We start from the raw sequence: 26,736 nt of genomic DNA, 5'->3' as shown, positions 1-26,736 counted from the left end.
CTCACATCTTAACAAGGAGGATGCTTTACCAGGGAGGAGTTTGCTGTGGAAAAAAACAGCAGCTAATACCATGGAATATAAAACAATGGCCAGGAGCCCCATGCACTGGCAGCACTGAGGTCTGACAGCTGAGAGGAGAGTCCTGGTCAGACTGGGCACCACCTGCCCAGGCCCCAGGGCCCCATACAGCTCCCCCCAATACCTGTCGGTTTATCTGTGCTCTGGCAACATGGGGCTTCCTGCCAAAGCGGCAGCGCCTGGCTGGGTGTGCTCTGCCCATCAATCACTTTGGCTGAAAGCAGAGCTCCCCTGTGCGTCAGCAGCCATTATTTCATCTCCTTCCCTCCAGCCACAAGATGACTGCAGCGTCAGAGGGATGTCTCCATTATTAATGTGTGTAGATGAGATGACAGCCCCAGCTCTTCCACCAGCCTTGACTCACCAGCCTACGCCCCAGCTGCAGGTCTCCTCCCCAGGTCGTGATGGTGGAGAGCCACCAGCCTTGACACGTCCCAAGCCACCTCTGCCAAGCCTTGGGTCCTGCTCTTGGCCAAGGGCAATCACGGGGCCATCCAGCAAGGATGGTTCACATGGTCTGCTGGGTTGTCCTGCGAGATATCCTTCCAGGCCTCCCACCACAGGCCCTGGGGGAGATGGTGCTGTACGGGAGGGAGAGAGACAAGACCTGCTAGGCAGATCAGCCATCCAGGAAAGCAAGGACTGAATGAAGTAAAACATCTGTTTTCACAGCAGAGAGATGTTACCCATGGAGAACCACTGAGTGTGTCCAGAAATTACCTGAAAAAGGGCAGGGATAGCAAAGTGGTTTGCCACCAGCACCGAGATTTACAGAGCAGAACAGACGAGGGCAGGCTGCGAGGAGCTGCCGGATCCCTCGCACTGAGCAGTGGGATGGTAAAGTGGCCAAGGAAACTCCATGCAGGCAAGGGCAGGGCAAACACACAGAAACCAGTCCTAAGTAGCCCAGTGATGGGCTCTGACCAGTGCATCTCCCAGCAAGAAGATCTTGGGAGAGGTGCTAAATGATGTTTGCAGAATATGTGGAGCACAAAGAGCAGAAAATTGAATGTTGGAAATGAGTAGGAAAGAAACAGGACAAGAAAGGAAACACTGCTGCTGCGTAAGCTGGCGATGTGCCCACGGTCAGGAGACTGCGTGCAGGTCTGGCTCTCCCTGTTGCTTCTGTCTCAAGAGGAATATGGAAGAGGCTCAGAGAAGGGAAGCAGGAATGATGACCCAAGTTCTGGAGAAGCCTCTGTGTGAGGAATGGCTCCATGGCCAGGAAAAGGGATGATGGAGAAGGGTATGATAACAGATCTGCACTGTCTTGGGAGGTATGTGAGGGTATAGAGGGGTGATTACTCACCATCTCTTCCAGTATAGGAGTACAAGCTCCAAACAAAACTACCTGGAGGGAAGTTTAAAACAAGAAAAAGGAAGTGGTTCTTGGTGCAATGTATAGTTAAACCATGGAGCTCCTCACCACAGGATGTGACAGATGCAAAGCATTTAAACAGGAACTGGATGAATTCATGGAAGAAAAATCCTTTGGGTTATTAAATACAAAGAACGACCATCCCTTCCTTAAGGTTGGAGGACTGGTGGGAGCTGGGGGACTATTCTTGGGAAATCTTGCTGCGCCCTTACTCTGTTCCTCCGTAAACAACTGCCATGGGCCACAGCTGGAGCCAGGATATTGGCCTAGATGAGCTGCCACATTGTTCTTTATGTTTTGTCAAACCACTGCCTGAGACGAAGCCACGGACCAGGCAGCTCCCCAGAACATGGCACACCATGTCCTCACCCAGGGGAGCCTGGGCTGCTCTGGTCGCAGGCTCTGCAGGGAGGCTGCCCCACCCGGGGGCTCAGTGTGACCCGTGCCGCGTGCCAGACCAGTTGTGCCACCACGAGATGGTCCCATTCCCTTTGCTTTTAAGAGAACAGTTGATAACAATCAACTGAAGCTCACTGTTTTTCTTGAAGCGCTTCTTGGAATGCCTCACCATGGGGAACATCCCTCTGTCTGGTCTCCTCTGGATTTTCAGGCAGCATACAGCCTAATGAAAGCAAATACTCCTGCTGCTAACAGCTGCCTAGTGATGTCCTTGAGACAGAGGAGGAGAAAAGATTCTGGGAATTCACGGAAACCACAATACATGTTCCGGTCACAAAAAGCCATTTTAAATAAGTTCTTTTGCTAGAACTCAGTCCCACCTCTTTCACCAGCCTGCACCTCTGCGTACACGTCTCCTCTCCACCGCTTAATGAGTTCTAATCAGCTCAGAGGTGGCAGGAGCTGGCTATTCAGACACGGCGGCTGACTCCAGTGTCTTCTGTTTGCTTGCTGTCACACGGTCTGATGATCTGATCATTGTGATAGCCAGGCAGCCCTACTGAATTCAGTCTGAGTTTGGAGATTTCAGAACATCATCTTCAGTTCCCCGGGGTGATAACGCAAACCTCACAGCCAGGGCACGCAGAGAGATGCTGTCATGTGCCTGGCGTTCCCTGCAATGCACCAGTTCTCAGCAGCTGGGTACCAGCTGCTGGGTACCGAGACGTGACTCCACCAGTTTTAATGGGAAGATCTGACTATGGTCTGTCTCCTCTGTTGTTGGGAGAGGGTCCAGCAGAGGTGAAACAAGGAGAAATTACTATTTTTGGAAACATTTATTTTCAGGATAATTTTTCAAAGAGGTGACTGACAAGCCTTCATGTGCTCCAGAGACTGAACACACCAGTCACAGTGTGGGTCACTCTGGCAGCTACCTGACCATCAGGAAATGAATGGGACATTTTGGGGGAGATGATCCTTTTTGTAACTCCTGTCCCAACCTGCCATGAGAAACCATCCTGGTACAGCAGCACAGAGATGCTGGGGATATCCAGTGCCATGGCTGGCAGAGAGCTCCCAGCCAAGACCTGGCAGCTGTTTTGACTTAGTGTATTGCTGCAGCATGCAAGGGATGCTCTGGATGCATTGCCCACCTTTTGGCCAGCGGTGACACAGGACAGAGGAACGCTGTCACCTGCTGCACCCCATGGGTGAATGTCAAACACTCATTTCTTCCCCTCTGGTCTCAGACCTTTCTTGGTCTTCCTGCAGAGGGGAGGCAGGTCCCACATGTCTGAATTTTCCTGAGAAGCTTCAGAATGATGTAAATTGCCTGTCTCAGAGAGCAGGTTGGGTGCCAGCCCTAGGAGCCTGGCTCCATCAGCCCAGGTAGCACGGGCTTGCTGTGGGGAGCCACAGCTCAGCCATCACATGCCTTCCCCTCCTCTGGGGACCCGGGGGGACTCTGTGTCCTGCTGAAGGCAGGATCACAAGAGACCTTGTGACAGCAGGGGAACTGCCTCACTTAGGAGAGGTGACTGAGTCACACAAGATTTCAATCTTCTCCCCAGGTACTAGTGGGCTTTCGACCAGGCCAGCAGCACCTGTAATCAAGGCGAGCCGTCCTTGCTGCGTGACATTCCTTTACCAAGTGTCAGTTGCCACCACACAGACGTGGCCTCACAGACCCAAAGGAGATGGCTGCAGAAAGGAACATGAGCACAAGAGCTCTGCACCTGAAGACTCATGCAGTGATAATAAAAATGTCTGTATTTTCACTCAGTCTCAGTGCCAACAAGACCAGACACAGAGCAGTGACTAGCAGAGCTGTGTTCCTGTCATGAAGCTGCTCTGCAGCTGAATTTGGTCATGGGCTATCGGAGGTGCCCTCCTGCTCTGTAGCAGGGACCGGTCCCCTCCAGCACCCACTCCCCCTCGGTGGAGGATGGTGCAGAGGGAGCTTGTGCCACTCATACCAGAGCTGCAGTCAGTGCAGAGCAGAAGGAAGGCTCGCCCCTAGCTGGTGCTGCTCCCAAATTTGCATCATGGGTGTCAGCGAAGCACCCTGCTCTTCAAAGCACCCAGCTACTTCCCAGGGCACTCAGATGGCTGGCTCTGTGCCTCTGAGCAGCAGGCAGCAATTCAGCCTACTGCCAGAAAACACAGTGGCCAAAAGAGGGCTTGCTGTGTCACAGAGCCTGGGTTAAGCTGTCCCCACAGGGTCTTGCTGCCACCCAGCTCTGGGACTGAAGCTGGTGTGTCCCCAGCTGATTTGAAGCATGGGCATGGCAAGCTCAGGGCTGCCTGCAAGATCCCACAGAGCCATTTCTGTGGCTGTCCACGTGTTGGCTGGAGTGTCTAACATGGACACCTGCTTTTGCAAACCATGGCCCCTCTCCCCTGGGCTGTGCTGAGCTGCTCTTCCCTGGTGCTAAAATTAGCCAAAGGCCTATCAAAAAAGGAGCCCTTGAAAGAGCTTGCTCTCAAGAGCATCAAAGCAGGACAGCCTGCACCCTTTTCATCTGCTTGCTCTGCTCCTCAGATGATAAAGTGGGACCCACATGGCGTGACTGCTGCTTTGGAGGAGATGTGGAGCAGGGCCGTGCACATCAAGGGGCTGATTGATTTGTTAGTGATATTTCCAGTACTGTGGTGACAATAACATGTGATGAGCCTTTCCCCTTATCTGGCACTTTCCACCCTGCGCTTTTCACAAACGCTAATGAACCGGAGCTCATGATGCTCTTTGGAGGAGGGGAGAGAAAAAATTCAGGCATAATCAAACAGCATCTCTCAGCCCATGGTTTTTTTTTTTATCTCAACAAGAACCAGCCTTTGAATGACATGAAAATCTGCTCCATTGAGTAGAGAAGATGTTCAGGCCTGCAGGTGACTGTTGGAAAGGACACAACACAAGTGGATCCTACCCCTGGGAGGACATGCTCATGAAGGGGTTGGAGCCCCAGGTTTCCAGCCACAATTTTTCTGGAATCAGGTGCTTTGGCCTGAGTCCGAATCCTGGGATACTTTGCACAGTGGAGTTGCAGTGCCATGCCCTTGTGCGTGACTTCTGGTAGATGGTCCAGCACTCAGCATCTGTCAGAGCCAGTCTCCTGTGAATCTCTCCCAGGATTTAGAAATCAGGTGGGTGCCTAGGAAATATCATGTTTAAAAATCACAGAGACATTTACAAACAAGCCCCTGGAGGGATGAGGCTCCTTTCCACTGCGCCATGCTCTCCAGGCAGTTTGGAGTGCTCTCAAACATGTTTTTCTTTCCAATCTTGGAAGGAAGCAACATGCTTTAAAAAAAAAAATGGAAGGAACACCAATGTCCTGACTCGACAGGACTAACTCCATGACCCCTGAGGAGGTGCTGATAAAAGCCACTGCATGATGTGCTGTTAGTGATAAAATCATCAGACTCAGCAGCCCTTGATTGGGTCCCTCATCTGCAGTCTGCCAGAGTGCTGATCCTCATTCAGAGGTAGCCTCTAAGTGTTTTAAGATTCAGGAGGTGGGAGGCAGAGGGAGCATCCTTGTTGCGTAGGGGCCTGGGGGACAGTGGGACACAGCCTCTGCTCACAGCTCCATGTCATTTCTCCCCCAGTGTGTAAAGAGATCCAGAGCGCCCCAAGAAGAGGGTGATGGGGACCCTGCTGGGACAGACTGTGCTTAGCTGGCGAGCAGCAGTGTCCACCCAGTACAGCCAAAAGCCTGCACTGAGCAGACAGGACTGAGCTGGCCACATCCTGCACTTCAGGCTCTTGCTCTGCTGCTGCAACAGACACTCTGCACCACCTGCTTTTGTTCCTTTTATTCTTGCTGGCATCCTAAACCACAGCACATGCCATGTATAAAACCCATGTTCCCTAAAATGGATCAAGAAATTATACTTAAGGGGCATATTTACTCCCAGGTGTATAAGCCGTCATCCACAAGCTGAGTTATTTTACGTTAGAGGAGACTCACCTCAGTGATTTGAACCTGACTGATTTAAGCAGTCTCACAGCGGAAATGTGCCTTAGGTGCCAAATACCAGTACTCTGCACTAGCAGAGTAATTAATTCAAAAGAAACTGCTGCTGAAGACTTATCCATAGCACTTGACATGCAGTGAATCAGCTGTGCTGTCATTTACATCTTTTTTTGCCCATGACTTCTTCAGAGTCTCTCACCTCACCTCCCAGTGCATCTGCTTAAGTATCCGAAGCAATTTCAAGTCTGACATCACTGGAAAGTTTAGACCTCAGGTTCACCCCGTTCAGCAAATTGTCCCTAGTGATTGTGCCAAAGGAAAAGAGATGCAGTTTCTACATCTACCTTACAAACACTTCTGGAGCTGCACAGTCTCTGCACTGGGTTAGGGAAGGAACCTGCTTTTGGAAATCTCATGGCTTTTCAGAGAGTGAAGGCAAGGTAAAACAAGGTATCCCGAAGGAAATCAGATGAGCTCCACTGAGAAAGAAACTTTTAGGGATCTCATGTCTCTGAACCTTTTTGTCTGGGTGGGTAGTCTGAGCTCTGCAGCAGAGCTGGGGCAATCCAAGCAGCCTGTGACACTGCTGCTTGGCACTTATATGTTCACTAGAGAAACTCTTCAGGAAAGATTCTTCCAGGGAACAAGTTCATTGGTAGAGCTTCAGCTGTGCACTAATGGCATTTCCTATGAATCATCTAAATTACTTGAAAATCCCCCTTTTCCTGCAGTACCTAAAAAACCCCTCTCTCCAAACAGCCAAGAATGTGCCTGACTGCAGAATTCCCCTCCAGCTTCTTGTAAGGTTCTGTTAGCTCATGGACACCTTCTCCCCAGACCCAGATTCAAGCACGGCAAGAACGAGATTTGTCCCAGTGTCCCAGCCCTGCTCCAGGCTCTGCCCGGCCAGCCAGAGCCATGCACCAGCTCCACAGCCCTCCGTGTCCTTTCCCTGCCGGAGGGTGAGCAAGGCACAATGCTACATCCACGCTGTCGTGGCTGTGGATGGTGGGGTCTGTCTGGAGACCCTTCTCCCACAGCAGTGCTGGAGACGAAATCCCAGGCTCAGGGTCAGACATGGCACGGCTGCTTATATCTTTTCTGATGCAATAAGGCATCGCCTGTGCTGGCTGTAACCCTGGACTACAAGGGATGACAACTTTCTGAGGGTTATGTGCGAACACTTAGAGCAGACACCCTTGCCAAAAATAATGGTGCTTCTTGCCTTGTGCCAGCACTGGCATTGAAGCTTTGCACTGAGAGCCAGCCTGGCAAATACAGCTGGTGTCAGACTGCTCCAGAAAAATAGAGTTATTTTCAACCTGGACCAATTCCCTGGGCTGGCTCCCTGCAGCCCTGTGCCTGGACCTGCCAGCGCAGAGGAGGGCGAGGCAGGAGGGCAGGGACAAGTGGCCCTGCCAGGGGTGGCCAGCAGCACCTCTTTGGTGCCCATGGATGCCCTTGGCGTGGGTGGGTGTCAGGCAGGACATTGCCCAAAGAATGCGGAGGGACCGGATCCCTCCTGCCCCACTGCAATGCCCTGGTGAGCTCTGCCAAAGGCACCTGTGGGGGAGCAGGGTTTGGCCAGATGGGTGACAAAGCCATCCTGTGAGGTGTCCTTGGCACGCAGAGGTGAGCTTGGACTGTCCAGAGGTGAGCTACCTCATGTGGGGTCCCAGCACAAGCCTGGTTTGGTTCCTACTGGCACAAGCTGCTCCTCTCCAGCTGTTTTCCCAACCGCTGTAAGCTCTGTTAAAATAGCTGAATGGAGAATCAGCTAAGGTCAGCACAAAGCCAAAGCCTGGAGGCTCAGGAGAGAGGGCAAAGGCCCCTGCGTGAAGGGCACGCTGCTGGTGTAATGGTGTGAGCAGGGGGAGCGTGAGGAGATGCTAGAGCAGAACGGGTGTCCCCAAATAAGCAACCTGCTGTGTCTACAAACCTGCGACCCAGATCTAATTTAAAACACAAATCCCTTAGCCATGTCAGAAGCTCACTTGCCCCTCCTGACAAAGAATGAAGAAATACTGAGATGACTTTGGCTGCCCAGGACTCAGTGAAATACATTCATTGGTGGTGTCTCGATTTGTTCATCTGCAACTGAGTTTTTCCCACTTACAGAGAAAACTGGAGGCAAAACTGCCTTGGGTTCTCCATCTCTGAGACAATAAACATTTCAGAGAGTAGATCAGACCTCAGGCTGAAGATATGGACCTTGTTTTTTCTTGGCTACACAGGGTACACAGGGTGAATATGCCCTTCTGGAGAGGGGCTGATGCTAGGTGGCTGGAGGGACGCGTCAAAAGACAGAACAATGCAGTTTTATTTCTTAAGATCTTGGGCTTCTGCTGATCCCACTCTTCTTTTTCCTTTGTATCAGCTCCAGCTTTGTTGGACCTTGCCATGAGACAATTTGATTCCCTAAACCATCAGAAAACTAGCCTGGCAAAACAAGGGAATTGTCTCCTGCCAGAGAAGTGTATCAGCTTGTCTCGGGGCTGGGCTGGGCTGCTGGAGCGGCTGGCCAGGAGTGAGCAGGACTCTGCTGTTCGGCAGGGGATGGGATCTGTCAGCTCAGCTCATCTGCGGCACATAACTTTGCCCTTTGCAGTCTGTATTGCAGAAGCACTCAGGATATGCATCCCTGGTGCTCCTATGTCCTACCCGCAGCAGCAGGAAGAAAGCCCTGGAAGACAGCAGCTCCACTCTGGAGAGGCTCTGAAATTATAACTTGACCTGAACGTGAGCTGACTGCTCTGGAGCAGAGGCTCTGCATGCCCTCTGACTTTTTCAGTCATGACTTTGTTTAGCTTGTCATTTCACTGTTCCTCCTTCCCCAGCAGCCTTTAGACAGGAACCCGGGATATCCCCGCTGCCCAGGAGGATGAGCTGTTCCCTCCTGCTCCAACTTCATTGCAGCTCATATTTGCTGACATGGTTACAAGTATGCAAAGAGGATGCTGCTCCATCAGTTTTGCATCAAACAGTTGCGTTATTACCCTGAAAACACTCCTCTCCTTTGCTGGGATCAAATTAAGAGGTTTGGGGATGCTCAGTTGCAAAGCGGGCACAAAAGATGAGCAATGCTGGGATCAAGGAGGGCCAGTCACGCTGGAGGCTTGGTCATGCAGCAAGACTTCTGGCCTGTCTTCTGAAAAGAGAAGAGAGGGGATTTATTCCTTTCACTTTATCAAGTGATGCAGCTATAAACATGTTTTCATCATCTCAGTGTCCCTAAAAGATGTGAAAAATAATAATGAACAGGAGCTAAAGAACAGATTGCAGACGCTCTAGCTGTCCAGTTCACCCCATTGTCTTTGGTGGTAGTGCTGAGGCTGGTGTTATCCCTTTTAGCAGTGAGTTCAGTGATTCTCATGTTCTCCCCTGGGTGTCTGCAGAGCACCTTTTCAGGCAGCAGGGGACGTTTCCTCAGTTTTCCCATCTGACTGCTTCCAACTGATGTTTTGGCTGATGGTATGTCATTGCCAACAGAGAACAACCCTTGCCCTGTCCCCTGGAGCTCCTTGAGCCATTCGAGTCACTAGTCTGGCAGAACATTAATCTAGAGTAAACATCAAGAGGAACCATTCGGACAATTTTCTGTGGGCTTGGAGAGCTGAACTGACCACAGAGGGTCTGACGAGCCACCAGAGCTGGGCACTGGGAGCAGAGTGAGTTGGAGGAGAGAAGGATGCAGAAGTGAGACTACCCTGTATAAGCAGCAGTGAGTCCTTAGATCAGGCCAGCTGCTGTGAAACCACAGCCTAAAATTCCCTCCCAACTTACATTTTCAGTGCTTTTATTTGATATAATTTTAAATTCAGTCAGTATCTCCATGGGCTTTATGTTTGTACAGATCTTGGTATTGTTCATGTTTGTCTTCACTGACTTCTGCATTTTCCTAAAGACTCAGGGCACAAATCCCAAGGCAGAGGCTGTGGTAGGACTTTTACAAGGCCAGGGCTGCTTTCAGACTGTTGGTATCTTCACTGCTCAGCAAGGCAAACCCCAAACACGTGCCACAGGATGGGGTTTTCTGCAAGGGGCTAGGAGGGGAATTTTCGTGCACTGTGGCAGGAAGACAGAACAGATCCATTGGCCAAAATAAAAAACAGCAAAAGCTCTTGCACAGGTGGGCTTCATCCTGACACAGGAGGGAACAACACGCCAAGTAAGACCCACCTCCAGATCTTCTGGACATCTAGGAGCCATCAGGTTATGAGTCCTCTCCAACCACATGCTCTGAATAGTGCTGTTTGTTCACTGGGTTAAATTTTGCGTACCCAGAAATACACATGCACCTTCCCTTTTCTCTGAAACTGAACAAAGCTCTCCTTGCTACTGTGGAGACGTAAACAGAGCCCCGGAGTGGCTGAGATGTAAATCTGAAAGGCAGGTTCCAACATGGTGTTCTGAGCCCAAAACCAGATGTGGTCTGCAACCATGGGAGTGAGGAAATGGGAAACAGGTTGAGGTCACCTTGACATGGCACACGGTGGGATGCTGGCGCATGAGGCTCTCCAGCTCTTCCTTCATGGAGCAGCCAGAGCTGGAGATACGGTGGAGGTTTTCCCCACACTCCTGGTCCCAGTGCAGGAGGGTGTTCACAGGTATCCTCACTGTTCCTGGCCAGGGGTGACGGAGCTGCAGCTGTGCTGGTGGGTCTTTCTTCTCTTCTGTGTCCTGGTTTTAGCCTGGTTTATACTGGCTGACTTCTGCCATCTCTCTGCTATCCTCCAGCCTGTCCTGCATCGTGTAGACTGATCCTCCTTTGAATCCCCCCATTCCCACCCCTCCTCCAGGACCCATTAGTGAATGCGTGTTAAAAATAACAAAGACAAAAAATACCAAAAGCTGATTGATGGTTATCTTTTTGCACAACACCCAACTAGACTGCTGACATTTTGGGGAAGATGTGTGTCTGGGTGCGTTTGCACCGGGCTCGGCTCGGCCAGTCCCTGTCCCGTGTGATATTCCCCTGGCCCAAGGCACCGGCAGTGTCCCCCGGACACAGAGATGTCCCCCGGCAGGCAGGAGGTGGCAGCATTGCATAGCCCAGGAGATCCTGCTCTCCTGCATACCCATGCATGGTCTATTTACTGGCCAGGAGCTGCAGACCTGTTTTTCCAGCTCCTCCGAGGATACGTGACTCAAGCCAAACGCCTCCAAACTGCTCAAATCCCATCCAGAGCAACCATTAAAAACAACTAAACCCCAAAGGCCGCTAAGTGCACATCAGTCCTAAGATGTCTGCAAATCACCATTAACAGCAATGTGAGGGCAACTGAGGACACAGGGGCTCTGCATTTAGAAATGAGTGTGATGTTTAAAGATACCTCATTTGCCCTTGAAACTCCAGCCCCCTTAACTAGTGTGCGATGTATCTGAGCTCCTCCGCACAAGATCCACATTCCCTTTGAGTGACAAGAGTGCAGATATTCTTGCTTGCGCAAATGCTCCTTGACAGAACCGAGGTGGGAATGAGTTGGAGGCTAGCTTGCTCTCAGAGCATCATATTCATTATGGTGCATCTGGCACAGTCCAAGCTGATTTTGGATCTTTCACATTTTATTTTTATTAGAGACACGGAGAGACCTGTAGTAAAACCTTGGATCTAAAGCTGCCTGAAACACAAGAGGAACTTGGAGCTCATATGTGCAGTTCAGGGCATTGCTGGCTGCCAGTCTTCCCTCTCCATTCCTCCTGGTCTCTCACTATGGAATCACCCTGGAGCTGACTGAGTCCACCACAGGAAGAAACACAAGCAAATCAGACTTCACTTGCTGCCCAACAGCCAGATGGACACAAGCCAGGACTTTTTTGCACTTGTGCAGACAGAAAGTGTTTGTACCACACTGTCTTTACCAAGCTAGAAAGCAACATGGTGAATGCAATAAAAGCCTCTATCACCGTGTGGATGCTGTTCTGTTAAGAGAACTCCTCCACCTTTGCATGAACAACTTCCTACAAATATAGCAGTGTCCTAACCTGGACCTCTTAATCTCACTTTTCTCCAAAATAGTTAGCTATTCAAAAAAATATGTACATAGACCAGTCTTAAAATCAAACTTTTTTATAGTTCTCATAGTTTTGGGTGCACCAGGCAAGCTGGAAAGCAGTTTTTCTGACTGCCCCCCTTGAAAGCAGACACCATAGTAGGCTTTCTTTCTACATACATGAGCTACATTACTGTAAGAGCTTGCTTTCTCCTGCAGACTGAATCATTTCCCAAATGTAGGCTTGCACAGCAGAAGACGCCACTCTGACAGGGAGTGATGATGAGTCACTGGGAATTCACAGTTTTGTGTTCCTGCAAAGGAAAAACTCACAGCGCCAAGCGAGGGGGCAATGAAGGAGATCTTGGTTTTGACAGACAGCAAGAAACAGCTCCTGGAGCACGAGCTGCTGGGTCAAAGCAATCTGGGGAAAGAGAGGAGCCGAATGCACTGGCCATGTGAAGGCTGAGATGTGGCCATGACAGGTGGCTCTGCCCATGGTGTTGTCCTTGTGAGGGGGCCACAACCTCCTCAGGCTCTTCCTGAATCCTCACCTGGATTGAAAAACTCCTGGCAGAAATGCCTGCGGCCTGTCCAGGGTCTGCAGTGCTGTGCACTGCAATCTGAGCAGGCCGAGGCTGAAGGTTGGAGCGATAAATCAGATGCGGCAGGCTGAGCAGGGAAGGGTAATGAAGCAGATGTTGTGTGTGCACAGGAGCGGGGAAGGCGCCACTGGTCCCTCAGCTCAACCCTACAACCCGCTGGGCTGCGGATACCACAGGGCCTTGGCGCCGCAGAAGGACAGGAGACAGGTTGTTGTGGATTCATTTATATACAAACCCAGACCATTAACGTACATGCAGATTGGGCTTTGGGATTTGATAAGAACCTTGAAACAGCGCCAGCAGCCCAGTCACAACCCACATAAAAGAGGCGTGAAGTGTGCGTCATGGTGGTGACTCTGACCCCGCCTCACCTCCTGTTCCCCACGGCCAAGCGAGGGCAAATGTCCGGCTGTGTCCCCACTGCCTGAGGGACACAGGGGTGGGGGGGCACTGCAGACACCCAGGAGACTCAGCAGGAGCCTCGCGGTTTCGACGCTCCCCTGCTCTCAGCCCCAACTAGGGCAGCGCCCGCGGCAGGCCCAAGCGAGGCCTGCGAGGCGGGGGGCTGGGACGCCTGTCCCTTTAAGAAGAGGGTAAGGGCACGTATGCGTCTCTCCTTCCTCTTCCGCCCGGGCTCGGTTTCGAGTGGTGCGCATGCGCGCAGCTGCCACGTGACGAGCCGCTGGTCCTGAGCCGGGGTGAAGAGCGACGCCGGTCATTGGCTGTGCGGTCGGGCGGTGAGTGCGCATGCGCAGAGGACACGGCACGGCCTCGCCCCGCCCTCCTCCCGCCCGCGCAGACCCGCGCGCAGGCGCGCTGCAGGAAGCAGGCGGCCTTTCCCCGGCGCATGCGCGCTGGCTGCCCCGCCCCGTTCCCAGCGTGCTCCGCGCGGTGAAGAAGCGGCGGCTGCAGGCTGGGGGCATTTTGTGTCCGCGATAGCAGCGGTTGAGAGACAAGATGGCGGCGGCGGCCGAGTGAGGGGCCGGCGGCAGCCGGGACCCGGCGGAGCCAACGGGCTTCTCGTTTCCCTTCCCCTTTCCCCCCCCTCTCCCCTTCCCTATCCTCACAGCACCTCGGTGGCTGCCTCTTGTCTTTCTGGAGGGCGCCGAGAGCCGGGCGCCGCCTGGCCGGGGAGCGGGACAGAGCCGCGGAGGGGGGCGCCCGCTGGAGGGGCCCGGCTGGAGCTGAGCAGCGGGGACCAACCTCCCTTGTTCTGCGTGTCCCCCCCCCCCCCTCCCCCCTCCCTTCCCCTCTTCCCTCCCCTGCCCCTTTCCCCTTCTCTGGGGCGGCGGTAGAACCCTCTTTCTTCCCCCGAGTCTCTCAGCGCCGGGAGGGCCCCTCAGCCGCCCCTCGCCATGGCGAGTAGCAGCGGCTCCAAGGCCGAGTTCATTGTCGGAGGCAAATACAAGCTGGTGCGGAAGATCGGGTCGGGCTCCTTCGGGGACATCTATTTGGCGATCAACATCACCAACGGGGAGGTAAGGGCGGCTCGCACTCCCTCACCTCCTTGAGCCCGTCGGCGCGGTCCCTTCCGCACCTCGAGGGGAACCGGAGACCAACGATAACCTTTCCGAGGCCGACTTGAAGCCTGGTTTTGCCCCCTCCCTTGTCCCCGCTATCGCTGCCTGCGAGGCACCGGCCGGCCCCGTCTCGCCAGGGTGGCAGAGCCGCTCTCCGCGGGGTGGGGGAGTTGAAGGTGTGTACCCCGGGGTTGAGGGGCTTCCCCCGTCTGAGGGCCTTCATCGCTGGTGGGGTGGCCTGCCTCTTCCGACGGCGGAGCCGCGCGGTCGTGGTTTCTCCCACCCAGCAGTTGCATAGCTCGCTTGTGAGCGTTAGAGAGAGGAGACCACCATTGTGGGAAAACATACTTTGTCTTTTATGAGCAGCCAAAGTCGTCCCTCTCCTGCCAATCATCTATCTCCTCTCTCTCAGCTGGGGAATACTTTATCTCATTTTCATCAACAGTAATAGAAACAAAGAAGATCCCCTGTTTCTTAAGCTGTTTTTTTTTTCCTTGTTTTTTTCTTTTTCCTCCTCCCCCTCACGGCTCTGAGCTGTAAAGAAGAAACACCCACGTATGTTCTTCCTCACTTATATGGATCTGAAGACTTTACATCTCCAGCTCAATTTCATGACCTGGGATGGATATTTATTGTACAAATCATCACGATATGGATATTATTTGAAGATGCAACAAAATGCAGGACGTTGAGCACCGAGAGCTTAAAAAAAAATTATACCTCAAAGCATTTGCAGCAGGGGTGTGTGGGGGATATTGAAGTACTGTGCTCCTTAAACCTCAGTGGCAAGGCTGTGCTTGGTGGACACTCTGCTCTGACTCCTTGTTCCTTCTCACTGTAGGAAGTTGCTGTAAAGTTGGAGTCTCAGAAGGCTAGACATCCCCAGCTGCTGTATGAAAGCAAACTATACAAGATTCTGCAGGGAGGAGTTGGCATCCCACATATACGGTAGGAATCATTCATGTATGCCAGTACAGTGACTTTTCTTTAATGTTAGTGTGAGGCAGGACACCACCATTTAAGAGATTTATCTGGGAGGATTTGGGCTGTTGTGGGGAAAATGCTCCATTCCAAGCTTTACAACTACTTGGGTATTCTCCCCACCGGCCCCCTGTCTTTTCTTATCCGTACATACAGTGCTTTGAAAGTGAGATCTAGAGCAGTTCCTGAGCTGTCAGAAATTCTTGTCGTGATTAGAACAAAGTGTGAGACTGTTTAGGTGAGAGCCAGTGTTCTTGATGAGGTTGAGAGTTTGAAGCCGGTACTGGAAATGGCTGCTTTCTTTTGTTGCTTTCTTTTTTTTTTTTTTTTTGTTCCAACATGTCTTCCTCCTCCGCTCAGAAAATGGCGGATGGACGTGATTAACCCTCCCCCTTCTCGTGTTGGGACAAGGGACGTGCTTAGGCATGTATTTTTTCCTTTCATAGTTATGTGCTGCAAGGCTTGAGACTGCAGAGAACCTCAACCAGGAATGAAATGGCAGCCCCTTTCTGTTGCCTGCAACAGATGCGTCACTAGGATTTCCATATAGTTAAAGTGCCAAGATTAATCCCTCACAGTTGCTTGTTATGCAGCTTCCTTGTTCCATATTCTGTTTGAAACTTTAAATAGTGTTTAATAATTTACTGATCTGGAAGAAAATCACTGGTGCAGCAGACTCTAGGAGGAGTTATTTCTCTTGAGATTATTGAGGTGTTGTACTGGGTTAGTTCCCAACTACTGAATTTATGCTTCAGAATAGATTACATGAAACTTCTTTTCTCCAGAAGAACTTTGTACAAGAAGTTGTTCTTTTTTAAAACTTAATAATTGTTTTCAAAGTTAGTATTTCTTATGTTTGCACTATGACATAAAGGAATTGTGTTCCCTGAGCTGCAGAAATTATTTCAATTTAGATATTGGATCAAACTGTGGATGCCATTTAATCTGTTAACCCTTTCCTGACTTTGTTGTATGTGCACCTGTATCAATAGTGGCCTGTAGGGTCTATTGTAAGATCATAATGATGCCATATTCTAAATCATGTATTAATTTTAGCAAAACCTAAACCAAATCTGCGTTTCTGAGGTTAATAGCTCCCCTCCTCCCTCTTCCCCCCCTAAACACAACTGGCTGTAGTCCTGAATGTAAGCTGGAGCTGTATAGCAGAGTTGTCTTGACCATCTGTCCTCATTCACTACAGCCTTTTGCAGGGATAGAATAAACACACCTGAATTCAGCAGAATATTTGCAGCTTAAATGGAGTTGCTTATGTGAAAACAGATTTAGTCTTTATTTTAGACTACAATTTCCTTCCTTTCTTCAAATGGGTGCCTTTATTTCACAACTGAAAGAATAGAAATGGCATTTGGGAAAGCTATCACAGTGTAGTTACATGCTAAAACAGGGATAACTGGGAAAACAGCCAAAGCAAGTGGGTATCAGGTATTTCATTGCAAAACTGGAAAAGCAGGCATTCTTAAACTATTTTTTTTAAAAAAGTAAACGAACGCTTGGTGCTGTAGTGAGGCCCAAGTTGCAAATCTTTCAACTTTTCCATGTAACAGGAGCGAACTACTGCTTAAGTTCTTGGGTTTGGTTAAAATGCCTTGTGAGAGTGTTTTATTTAAGGCTGAGCTACTGGGAGTAGTCTTGCATGTTGAGAAACTTGCTTCTAGCTTCAATTACAGTAGTCATTAAGTTTTCTTTCTTTTGTATTTGATGTTCTTGTATCTGACTTTGTTTTCTGTAAAACCAGTGACTGTGGTTTAGAAGTCTCACCACCACAGGGGAGCTACAACCTCTCTTTAACACACAACTCCTCCCTTGCCCTTCCCCCCACCCAAGCTTACAAGAACCTGAATAAGAACAGACAACTGAGGCAATACTCAAAACAACTCAAATTTATTTACAGACTTATTGTGCTGAAGGTGTGTGATCTATTTGATGTCAGTGAGTCTTAAAAGTTTTCACTTCCAGGTTCTCACAGCATTAATATTTGTAATATTTTTCTAGAAAATGGTCTTTCAGAATTTTTGAAAATACCTTTTTTGTCTTCAGAAGCAGCATTAATTTTAAATCTGTTTGTATGTACCAGATGCTGCTTGACTGGTTCTTTGCCTAGGATTCTGTTACTAGTTGTTGTCTTGTTGTATGACATCTGGTGACGCTTGAAGAAATCCAAAATAGTATTTTTATGTTTCTCTTTTTAAAGAGGAAGTTGAGCAGGGTACCCAGCACAGTTCTCGTGACGAATGTTAAAATATGATGTGTTTAGTAGAAGTAGAATCCATGGTACTCTGGATCTAAGGGGGAGGAGTTGGCCTACCAAATGAGATGTATCGCTAAGGTGCTTAACAAGGATATGCCTTTGAATGGGAGATTACAAAGAGTAAGACCGATGTGAAATAACTGTATATTGTTTCAGACAATTCAAGCTTTTCTGACATGCGTTTTTGGCAGCAACTAAGCTGGGAGAATGTATGACTTTGTACTTAGGTCACTTTGCATGTGTAATTGATAATACATGTTCTGCCATTGTTTTATAATGGTATGCTGTCAAGTCGGAATAAGCTGTTCTTGGCTGAGTATATTTAGAAGGATGAATCAAGTTGAAGGAAAATCTTTCAATACATTTGTTAAAATTTCTGTAATGTGACACCTTTAAACAACAGCACAAACAGAGCATTTGATAGAAAATTAAGGAATTATTCTAAGCTTTTCCCATTGCCATGCTGTATAAACTGGGCTCAGCAGCTTTTTTATCTCAGTGCTACACATCTGGGAAACAGAGGCACATAATCTTGTATTCCTTATTTAAGAATGAAGGACTTGTTCTCTTATTTTTCATCTACTGAAGTAATGCAGTGGCCAAGATCAACTTAGTAGAAGTTGCATTATGTGGCTTTGCCTTACTAAAGTGGTCTACTGTGGTTCTTTGACTCACTAGGCTGAAATGATAGGTGAAGTATGGATTGCTCATTCATTTTGAACATCTGTTCTTAAAACTGAATTCTGCCCTTTAGATGTGGTTGCAGACTTGGTAATAAGAGCGTATCTGGAGTGTCACTTAAAAATTGCTTGGTTCTAGGTAATTGTAGCCTTTAAGGTTGACTTGATGACCTTTTTAGATGATTACAAGAAAGCTAATGAGTAAAATTTCAGTTTTGGAGTTAAAAGTTTTTTGATGCTGCTTCTGTGGGATCGACTGTGAGCCTTCACTTGTCATGGAGGGTGAACAAGGGGCCTTGGTTACTCCCACTGTAACAAAACGCATTGTTTGCACATAAAATAGCAAAAATTGAGATTGGAATGTCTTTATTCTCTGAATATTCTAAACCCGTTTAGACTAGCAAATCTTTGACTTTGCAGCTTATTGTTTCCTGGAAGAGTAGCAAAGTTTTTGAACTTGTATCCGGAGTTTCACAAAACCTGACATAAATGCTCTACCGATTCTTAAGCTGTGGATTGTTCTTGATGTACAAATTTTGCTTAATTATTACCTTCATTTTTCACAAAAAGCTCTTGAACCAAGCTTAGCGTTTTAACAATCTGATCTGCCTTTAGGACACAATGCAAAGTCGGCAGTATTCTGCTGGGCTTATTCTCATTGTTCTCAGCCATCAGCTGTCTTTTTCTTTTTTCCTCGCTTTTTCAGTGGCAAAGCATTTTTAGCTGTAATCTTGTTAACTGGGCACTGATCCTATTAGTTTGGACTATCTACCTTTAGTCCTAAATTCTTGGTTCTGGCTTGGAGGAGTGCAGCAGAGTGGTGATTTTTGTATGTTTTGTTCATAGTGTAACTCCATTAAAGTGCTCTTGACAGAAGTGATTGTTTGAATTATCAGTGACAGCCACTCTTGACTTTCACCATTTATGTCGTTTATCAACTATTGTTCCTATCCTTGATGAAGATTACCTTTAGGTACTCTTTCAGATGTACTTTTGAAGGAAAAGTGGGCTTCAGATTTTTCTCCTGACAATGTCATGGTATAACTTGTTTTCGTTATCAGTTTCAAAAGCAAAACAGCTATGCTGGAACCAGCTGTGGCTATTGGTGATGTATTAGAAGTGTTGCACTTAAGAGCAGGAAGAGAGCCTAGTGAATGTGAAACAGATATTGCATGTATTGTTGTGTGGGCAAGGCCGAAGAGATACTGTACAGCATGTGAAGCTAATCAAGGTGATATTTAAGTTCAGTCATTTGTAAGTTTAAAAACCAAAAGCTATTGACTTGGTGACTTTTTTCAACATTCTTTTGCAAACTGACCAAGTAAATCCTTACATTTCTGAATTTTTCAATGCAGTAAGTTCTTGCAAAATTTTTGATGTAGAGAAATTCAGTATTGACACCCATGTGTCACTATGCAATCTTATAAATAGTGAAGCATATTGTAAAGTATCTGGGGAAAAAAAGATCTATAAAAGCATCTACAGTTTTTGTTCTGGTTGCTTACTGCCATGTTGTTGGATAATCAATTAATAAGACTGCCTGTATTCATCTTCACTAAGTAATGTAATGGAAAAATGTGGTCAAGTTTGGTAATCTTAGGGTTGTTCTCACAATGGATTTTTCCTTGAGCACTTCAAATTGATCTCTTTAAGCAGCGCTTAAAAAAAAAAATCTGTAAATACACCTCTCAAACACGTTCTTTAATTGTTTTCCCAATAACTTCCTACAACAGAGAAAAACCCCCCAAACCAAAAAAGAAACCAAAAACAGCACTGGAAAAATACTTATAAAACCCACAAACAAACCCCACCCCCCCAAAAAAAACCCCAAACCAAAACTAGTAGTCAGATAACATCTGAAAAGTTTTCTGTCTTTTCATTGGTAAAACCAATACTTTCGCCTAGGTCTGCAAGTGAGAAGGAGGAAGGTTCTAGCAATAGACCCTCCTATTAATTTAACCTTCTGTTATTGTTAAGGCTGCATACTGGAGGGCAGAACCACTCTAGTAGATAAGAGGAAGCCTCTTGTTGTGGTAGCTCAAAGTAAAATTGAAAGCTAGTCTTTTACATTAATACCTTAAATTTTCCTACTGAATGAATGTCTTTAAACAAAATCTATTTCATGTTTTGTAACAATCTAAACTTCTGTCTTAATTGCTCTTCGCGGACTCATTAGAAGCATCCAAGAGAGACCACAGTTTGAAAACAAATGAAGCTGTCCTTTTCTGACTCTTTTTCTTTTTTCTCCTTGCCTTAGCTCAGCCTTTGCAGAAACAGCTGCAGAAATACTCAGTTTCAGTGTTACTCTTGTTTGGAACAGGTGATTAGCAGAGGTACTACTGAAACACTTTTCCTCAGCAATGTTTCCTGTATCTGCAGATTAATGGCTTACCTTCTCAACTGAACTGAACATTCTGACTTTTATGTAAGAAACTTGACTTAGGTTCTCCTCACTTCCTACCAGGTGTTAACGTACCTCATTAAACAGCTAGCAAAACAGCAAGTCATCTACATGAAAGTATGTATGCACCATAACACCAGGTGGATGAAATGACCTTATTGCTTAGAGATGAGACATACTTCACATTCATATTTCTCTCCTAACTGTACAAAAACTGATACAGAATTTTATTTATAGAGTCTATCTAACTTCATAGTGTAGGGTGTTCATTGCTGTTTCTTTATTTAGTACTTGGGTGGCCTAATTCATACTCACCATGGCAACTAATGTTAGATGACATCTGCTAAATATTCCACTTTAGTATTTCAGTCATGCCATATTATGTTAAGTTCATTTATATTACGCCTAGCTGGCTAACAGTTAAGAAGTGCTTTTCCAGCTTCAGGGGAGATAAACTAGAAATATAAATGTGTTAATTTAGACATGAATCTTACAATCTCACCTCTTATGTGTGTTGCTTTAGTATCTGTTAATACTCAAAGTATTTTTCCAGGCAGAACATACTTCCCAGTGTGTCTGAAACATCATTATTTGTCAGGAGATGTCTGTCCTGAGAAGTCTAGAACATGGGACCAGAAGGGACCACTTTGGTCCAAATCCAGCACCTGTTTTGGACAACATGCTGTTCTTTCTGTGAATCAGTCAGGTGCAATGTTAAAACTTTCTAGGCTGGCACAGCAGCGCTCATGATTCTGTTGTCGGACAGAGAGAGAATGCTTCTGTGCCTAAAGATAAATGCTTGTACCGATAGGCAGTCAGCACCTATTTATTTCTTACTTGATTTTTTTTTTGTTAATAACCTTTTCCCTATTACAGTCCTCCTGTCTCTATAAAGTTGCGTATCTGTAATAACGCCATAGCTGCCTTGCTGATCTGTTTGAATACATGATTACAGAGGTCACCACCTTCCCATCTTTCTTGAAGTCTCTTTTCTGTCCCTGTTCTGATTTGGATTTCTTTTCCTGAATGTTGGTGACAGGGCTTGCCTTAAGCATTGATACTGATTGCTTCACAGTTTCTGTGTAGAATACCTGTACTTCTACTGGTTAGGCTTACTTACTATTTTTCAGTGATGCCTGATATTAGAGCTATATGATTATAGGGAGGTCTGTTTTCTCTTTAGTCACATTATCTGACTAATGCCTAGTTCAGAAACTTTTGTATAAATGACTTAGTGCTTGCAGAAATGGAATACAGTTCCAGAGTGTTCATCAGTTCAGTGTCATTTGGTTTTCTGTAGGATGTCTGAACCCTTTGTGTTCATGAGACCTTCCAGACTTGCATATTCACCCTTATGTGCCTGCTGACTTGTCAGACTTACTAATAAGGTGATCTCAGGTAATTCTAGTAGTAAGTTCTTTCCAGCTTGCTTGTTCATGGTACATTTTTTGTTTTAATAGGTTTTTTATCCACCTTAGTTCTTCTGACAATCTCCATTTTTGTCATGTGAACTCTTCCACTTGGTGTTTGAGAGCCCAAGTGATGGGGGACTAATTGCATAGGACTACACAGAGTAATCATAGGGTCACACGCTATGAATTATGAAAGTGGCAGAATTTTATGTAACATCAAAGAAGTCCAAATCAGCCTTTTTTTTTTTTTTTTAATGTGACTATAAAGGCTTCTGGAAGTCTAAAGGTTAGAGTTTAGCTATTCAGGTTTTGTCACAGAAGCATTGTACTTCCTTGCAGTGAGGCACCAGGAGATATTTTTTTGTCTCTGAAAAGCATGACCTTCTGCAGTTCTGTTTGTAATTCCAGGTTGCCGCAGCCTCCACTGGAATAGTCAGTGGTTGAATTGACAGAAGCCTTTAGTGGAGGATAAGTTACCTGGGAAAGCAGGTCTTGATTGAGGAGACCTTTTATTAAGCTGGAACAAAATAGTCTTGTTATAGTTGCTCTGGTACTAGGAACACTTTCTTGTGACACTAAGCTGATGTTCTGGTTTTGTGTATAAGCAGCTGTAGACAAAATGATGTGCCATTTTGCTAATGGTGACAATGCCTTTATTGGCTTCATGGTTTCAGAATGGATGGGAGTTGGGGTTTCTTTACCAGTGATTAACAGCTGTACAGTTATTCAGTAATTTAGTTCATCTTGATCTGAATCTAAGTTTTTTTTTTTTATGTGAATCTTCTGAATCCTTTTCATTTATTCATCATGTGACCAGCTCACACAGCTTTGGTAACCGTGCTGGTTTTGTTAGCTTGTTGTAATTACAAGTGCCGATGTAATGGATAAAACTGTTGGTTATCTACTAAAATTGTGTAAGTGGTACAGTAGTCTGAAACTGGGCCTGTAATTTCATGGCCTGTGTCTGAATTCTGTTAGCCCTTCACCCACCTCTTTGCTAGCTGACCTACCTCAATTTGACCCTTTCAAAGGAAGATACACTGGATGTGAAGAGAATATTATAATAACCAAAGGAAATGTTTTGTTTGGGTTTTTTTAACAGAGAAAGCAAGCTCTTGACAAACATTTGCTCAAATATTTCTTTTGTCATTGACATTATTTACAAAATATGCAGTTGCTGAAGTAGACCTACAATTTTTGAAAGATGCAGCTCTGAGAACAGGAAAGGATTTTAAGTTTGAATAGACATGACTACAGTATTTGCTTCTAAGTGTTAGATGTGCATCAATACTTCACTTGTTTGTCTCAAGGTTAGTCAAGGAAATGAAAAAAGCCACCCCACATGAGTTCAAGTAAACATTCACTTATGTGATCTGGCATAATACCAGCTTTACTGTATGGGATTTGGAAACTGAATACGTTCAAACCACTGTCATGTGACTTAGTTGTTCAGCATAGAGCTACAAATATTGAAATTCAAGATGTTACAAAATTTCAGCTGTGTGCATACACTGGGGCAATATATCGGGCTGCTAAACCACATGATTTTGAAACTTGTTGACGTGGTGAATCTTAGTCCTTCAAATTGGACAAGTCACTGAAGTCAAATTAAAGTCACTCTTCAATCTTTATGCTTTGGAAAGCTTCATAAAGGATATTTACTGTACTCTAACTGATCTGTAGTAATTTCATCTGTAGCTTTAAACAGATGAGGCAATGGAGAATGACTAAGCGTTTTCATACATGTGTGAGCTTGGGCACACCTTACAGCTTGCATAGGGAGTAGGGTTCTAACAGCTGTTATCAGTTGTTACAGTGTTATGTTGCTAGCTCAGGGATAAATCTTAATATTGTCCTGTTAATGTTTTATGTAGACTTCAATAAGATCCTCTACTGCTGTTCTTCAGGAAAGCTGGTGATAATCCATACAGTTCTCTCCTTAGGAATTATGTCCTAATGGGTCATATAAGACTGTGGGAATGAATTAGAGAAATAACGAGTTTTCCTAATCTAGTAATTTAACTTTTCTTTTTGAAACAATACATTGTATGTAACTATGGGTGGGTAATGACTGCATAAAGTGAGCAATCAAGTAGTTAAATCTCTTGCTCCTGCTTTCCATTCCTCTCCAAAACTCTCCCTGCTTAAAATCTATTGCTGCTGTTGCCTCCTCAGCTTTAGTATGAGAGGGAGTACTTCCAAATGTGCTTTAAAAAAAGGTCTGTGGAGCTCTAACAGACATGTGGGACAGTTGTGTTCCAAGATGTTAGTGTAATCTAGTAGTTGCCCAGGGCTTTGTATGGATCATTCCTTCATATTAGTAGTTAACTCCAAGTTTCATTGCTGATGCAGTATTAGAACTTCTGAAGATTTCTCTTTGAGACACTAGCTTTTTTTTAAGAATTGTGCTGAGTTTGTTGCCATATTGTTTTGCACTTTAGCCCAGTAGTGTTAAAACTTGCGTGCCAAAGTGCTCTGAATTTGTGCTCATCCAAGATGTGTGCTTATGTGCCATTTTACATTGATTATGTGAATAGGGGAGTAAGGAGTACTTGCCAAGACCTTATGTATCATAGTATCCAAGGTTTCCTAAGAAGAGCCAAGACTTCTAACATTTTTTACTCAGAGCTGCCAGTAGTAGCGGCTAGTAGACTTTGAATGGACATAATGTAGCCTTACTTCTTAATCCCATTTTCCCTGGAAATGTTCCAAGGGAAATGGAAACTTACTTGCAGTGTTAGCAAAGTAAATAAAGCACAAGTTACTCCAAGACCCTATCAGAGTTTTTAGTTGCTGGTAGTGAAATGAATAGATGTGGAATTGTGATGGAGATGTGAGGAATTACAGACAGGTAAACATGAAAATGAAATGTTAGGTGCTCCGGTCTTATTTCTTTGTCTTGCAAAGTTGATTCTGCTTTCCACCAGTGCAAAATGGTCAGGAGACTTAAAATTTTCTTGTGCATATGTAGAAGTAGGCCAAATGGAGGTTGTGCAATCAACCTGAATTACTGCATTTACTAAGAAGCAAAGAGATCCCTATAGAGGAACCAAATGCTTTTTAAAATGTAGCTCCCAGGGTAGGCTTCCTTTTCATCAGCTTCACTTTTTCTGTGATGCTGTAACTAAATTTTCTTAGCTCAGCTGAAGACTGATCTTTGATCCTTTTCCCTTATACTGCAGTCTCTTGGGCACTGAACCATTACTGTACTGAACAATTGCACTCAGCATCTGAATTGGACTTCTATTTCTTGAACAAAACATATTTTATCTAGATCTTGATTTACTCCTTATAATGCTTCAATTCAACTCATTATTCTTTAGACTTTTTTACGACAAACCTAAATTTTATATGACCATAATTAGTCAGGTCATTTGGTCCAGTTTTCATTACTCTAGATGTTTCACTTTCAGCTGTGCCCTATGGAGTTGTTTACATAGCCTTGTCAAAACTACTCAGCTGTTTGCATAGGTGACTTTGATAGGAACCAGGAAGTGAACGTACAGCTATAGTCAGTAATTCTTGAACTGAAGCTGGTTTGTAGTTCATTAAGAAGGTTTCTCGGCAGCATCTCATTTTGTCTCTTTCTTGATCTCTGCATAGCATTTTTAAATACTCTTCTTAGTTGCTCTCGCAGTTGAAACTGATCACTCCTTAAAAGGGCCTAGCTAGGCAAGTCTCTTCAAAATGTCTGCGTTTCATGGCTTGGTGTCAGGTTGCAGTGTGAATATTAACCTTTTCATAAATTACAGACTTTATCAAATAATACCATCAGCATGCTTTCCTAGTTGAGTCACTTGCAAGCTTTTTGTATATCATAGTATGTTCAGTGAATTTTTAGAAGGCAAAACCTGATAATACTGTAAGTATTAGTATGATCATTAACATGTTGGAGGAAAACTGTTTTGTTGACACTTCATTTGAATGACTACTTTCAAAATGCATATTTTCTGCATCCCCTCTTGATGTAGGGAATGAATAAAGGTCCTAGACTGACCTGTAAAACAATGAGTATGATAATATATATATCATGTAGATATAACTTTTATCAAATTTATAACAATGCATTACAAAGTGCATGGTTTCTGCTAGATTCCTGACAGTGGGAATATGCAGGCCAGAAGTTCCTGAAACAAATCCAAATACAGAATCTTTTCTCTGAGGTTTTGTAAACATTTTACTTTACTACCCTGGCTAAGCTTGGAATCCTGTCAGTACCAAGGAATTTGTCGGCTTTATCAGTGGTAACTATTTTCCAGACAACTATGCTTTAGTCTCCTGGAGTCATTGCCTAAAGTGGAAATAAAATGTCTATGCAGATCTTCTAAGCCCTAGCTACTACTGTGTTTGAGCTGAATCTTGATTTTTTTTCTTATTTATCTGCATGCTTTTATTATGGGATATATTCTTGGTGTATCTTGTCTGCACCACTGTTGTTGGAAACTTCAAGACTCCTCCAGGATAGAGTTGGTCGGTGCCTTATGCATTGACTGCTGGTACTAGGTCCTTGTCGTAAGGACTAGGTGCGTAGGAAAGGCAAAATGCAGCCTTCTGATCAATAAGGTGTTGAATCTTTACAGTGGTGCACTAGTACTCAGTGCAGCCTCATAAACAGTTTTTCACACACACCTCTCTCTTCACCGTAGGTATCTTGAGTGTGCAGAAGGACTGTAGAGAATAATATTCAGGTTCTGTCTTTCAGTGCCAATTGAAAGTATGGAAATTCACAGCTGAGATTTGCAGAAGTGAAGGGTGTGACTCCAGGTCTTCTCAGGCAGCTTAGGTGGTGAAATGCTATCCCCCAGTTGCAGATAACGTAAAGCAGCGCTGTGGTGGAAATGCTAGACGTGGATTGGAAGGAAAAATATGCATGGGAGGCTGCCTGCTTGTCCTCACAACATTGGTAACATATCATTTTGTGCCCCAAATTGATATATCAGACACTTAAGGGTGGATATTGCAGTCTGCTTGGCTACAATTGATATTTGCTACATCTGTATTTTTGCTTTTGACACTTGAGTGTTTTTTCCCTTTATGATGTTG

General features: G+C 45.9%; 2 protein-coding genes across 5 annotated transcripts in view; one reads left to right on the top strand and one right to left on the bottom strand.

Annotated features, from left to right (window-relative positions):
• LOC141929345 (uncharacterized) overlaps positions 1–26,736 on the bottom strand; it is an 84,444-nt gene that overhangs the window by 23,414 nt on the left and 34,294 nt on the right. The window lies entirely within an intron of this gene.
• CSNK1A1 (casein kinase 1 alpha 1) overlaps positions 13,304–26,736 on the top strand; it is a 36,623-nt gene continuing 23,190 nt past the window's right edge. For 3 of the 4 annotated variants that reach the window (XM_074838880.1, XM_074838878.1, XM_074838879.1), the window contains exons 1-2: positions 13,304–13,908; positions 14,792–14,898. In XM_074838880.1, the coding sequence (XP_074694981.1) occupies positions 13,786–13,908; positions 14,792–14,898 (230 nt within the window). In that variant the 5' untranslated portion in view covers positions 13,304–13,785. The remainder of the gene's footprint in view (positions 13,909–14,791; positions 14,899–26,736) is intronic. The other variant, XM_074838881.1, reaches the window with a different exon arrangement.

Source organism: Strix aluco, chromosome 13, assembly GCF_031877795.1.
Source record: "Strix aluco isolate bStrAlu1 chromosome 13, bStrAlu1.hap1, whole genome shotgun sequence".
Classification (NCBI taxonomy): domain Eukaryota; kingdom Metazoa; phylum Chordata; class Aves; order Strigiformes; family Strigidae; genus Strix; species Strix aluco.
This window is presented reverse-complemented; position numbering and strand designations above follow the sequence as displayed.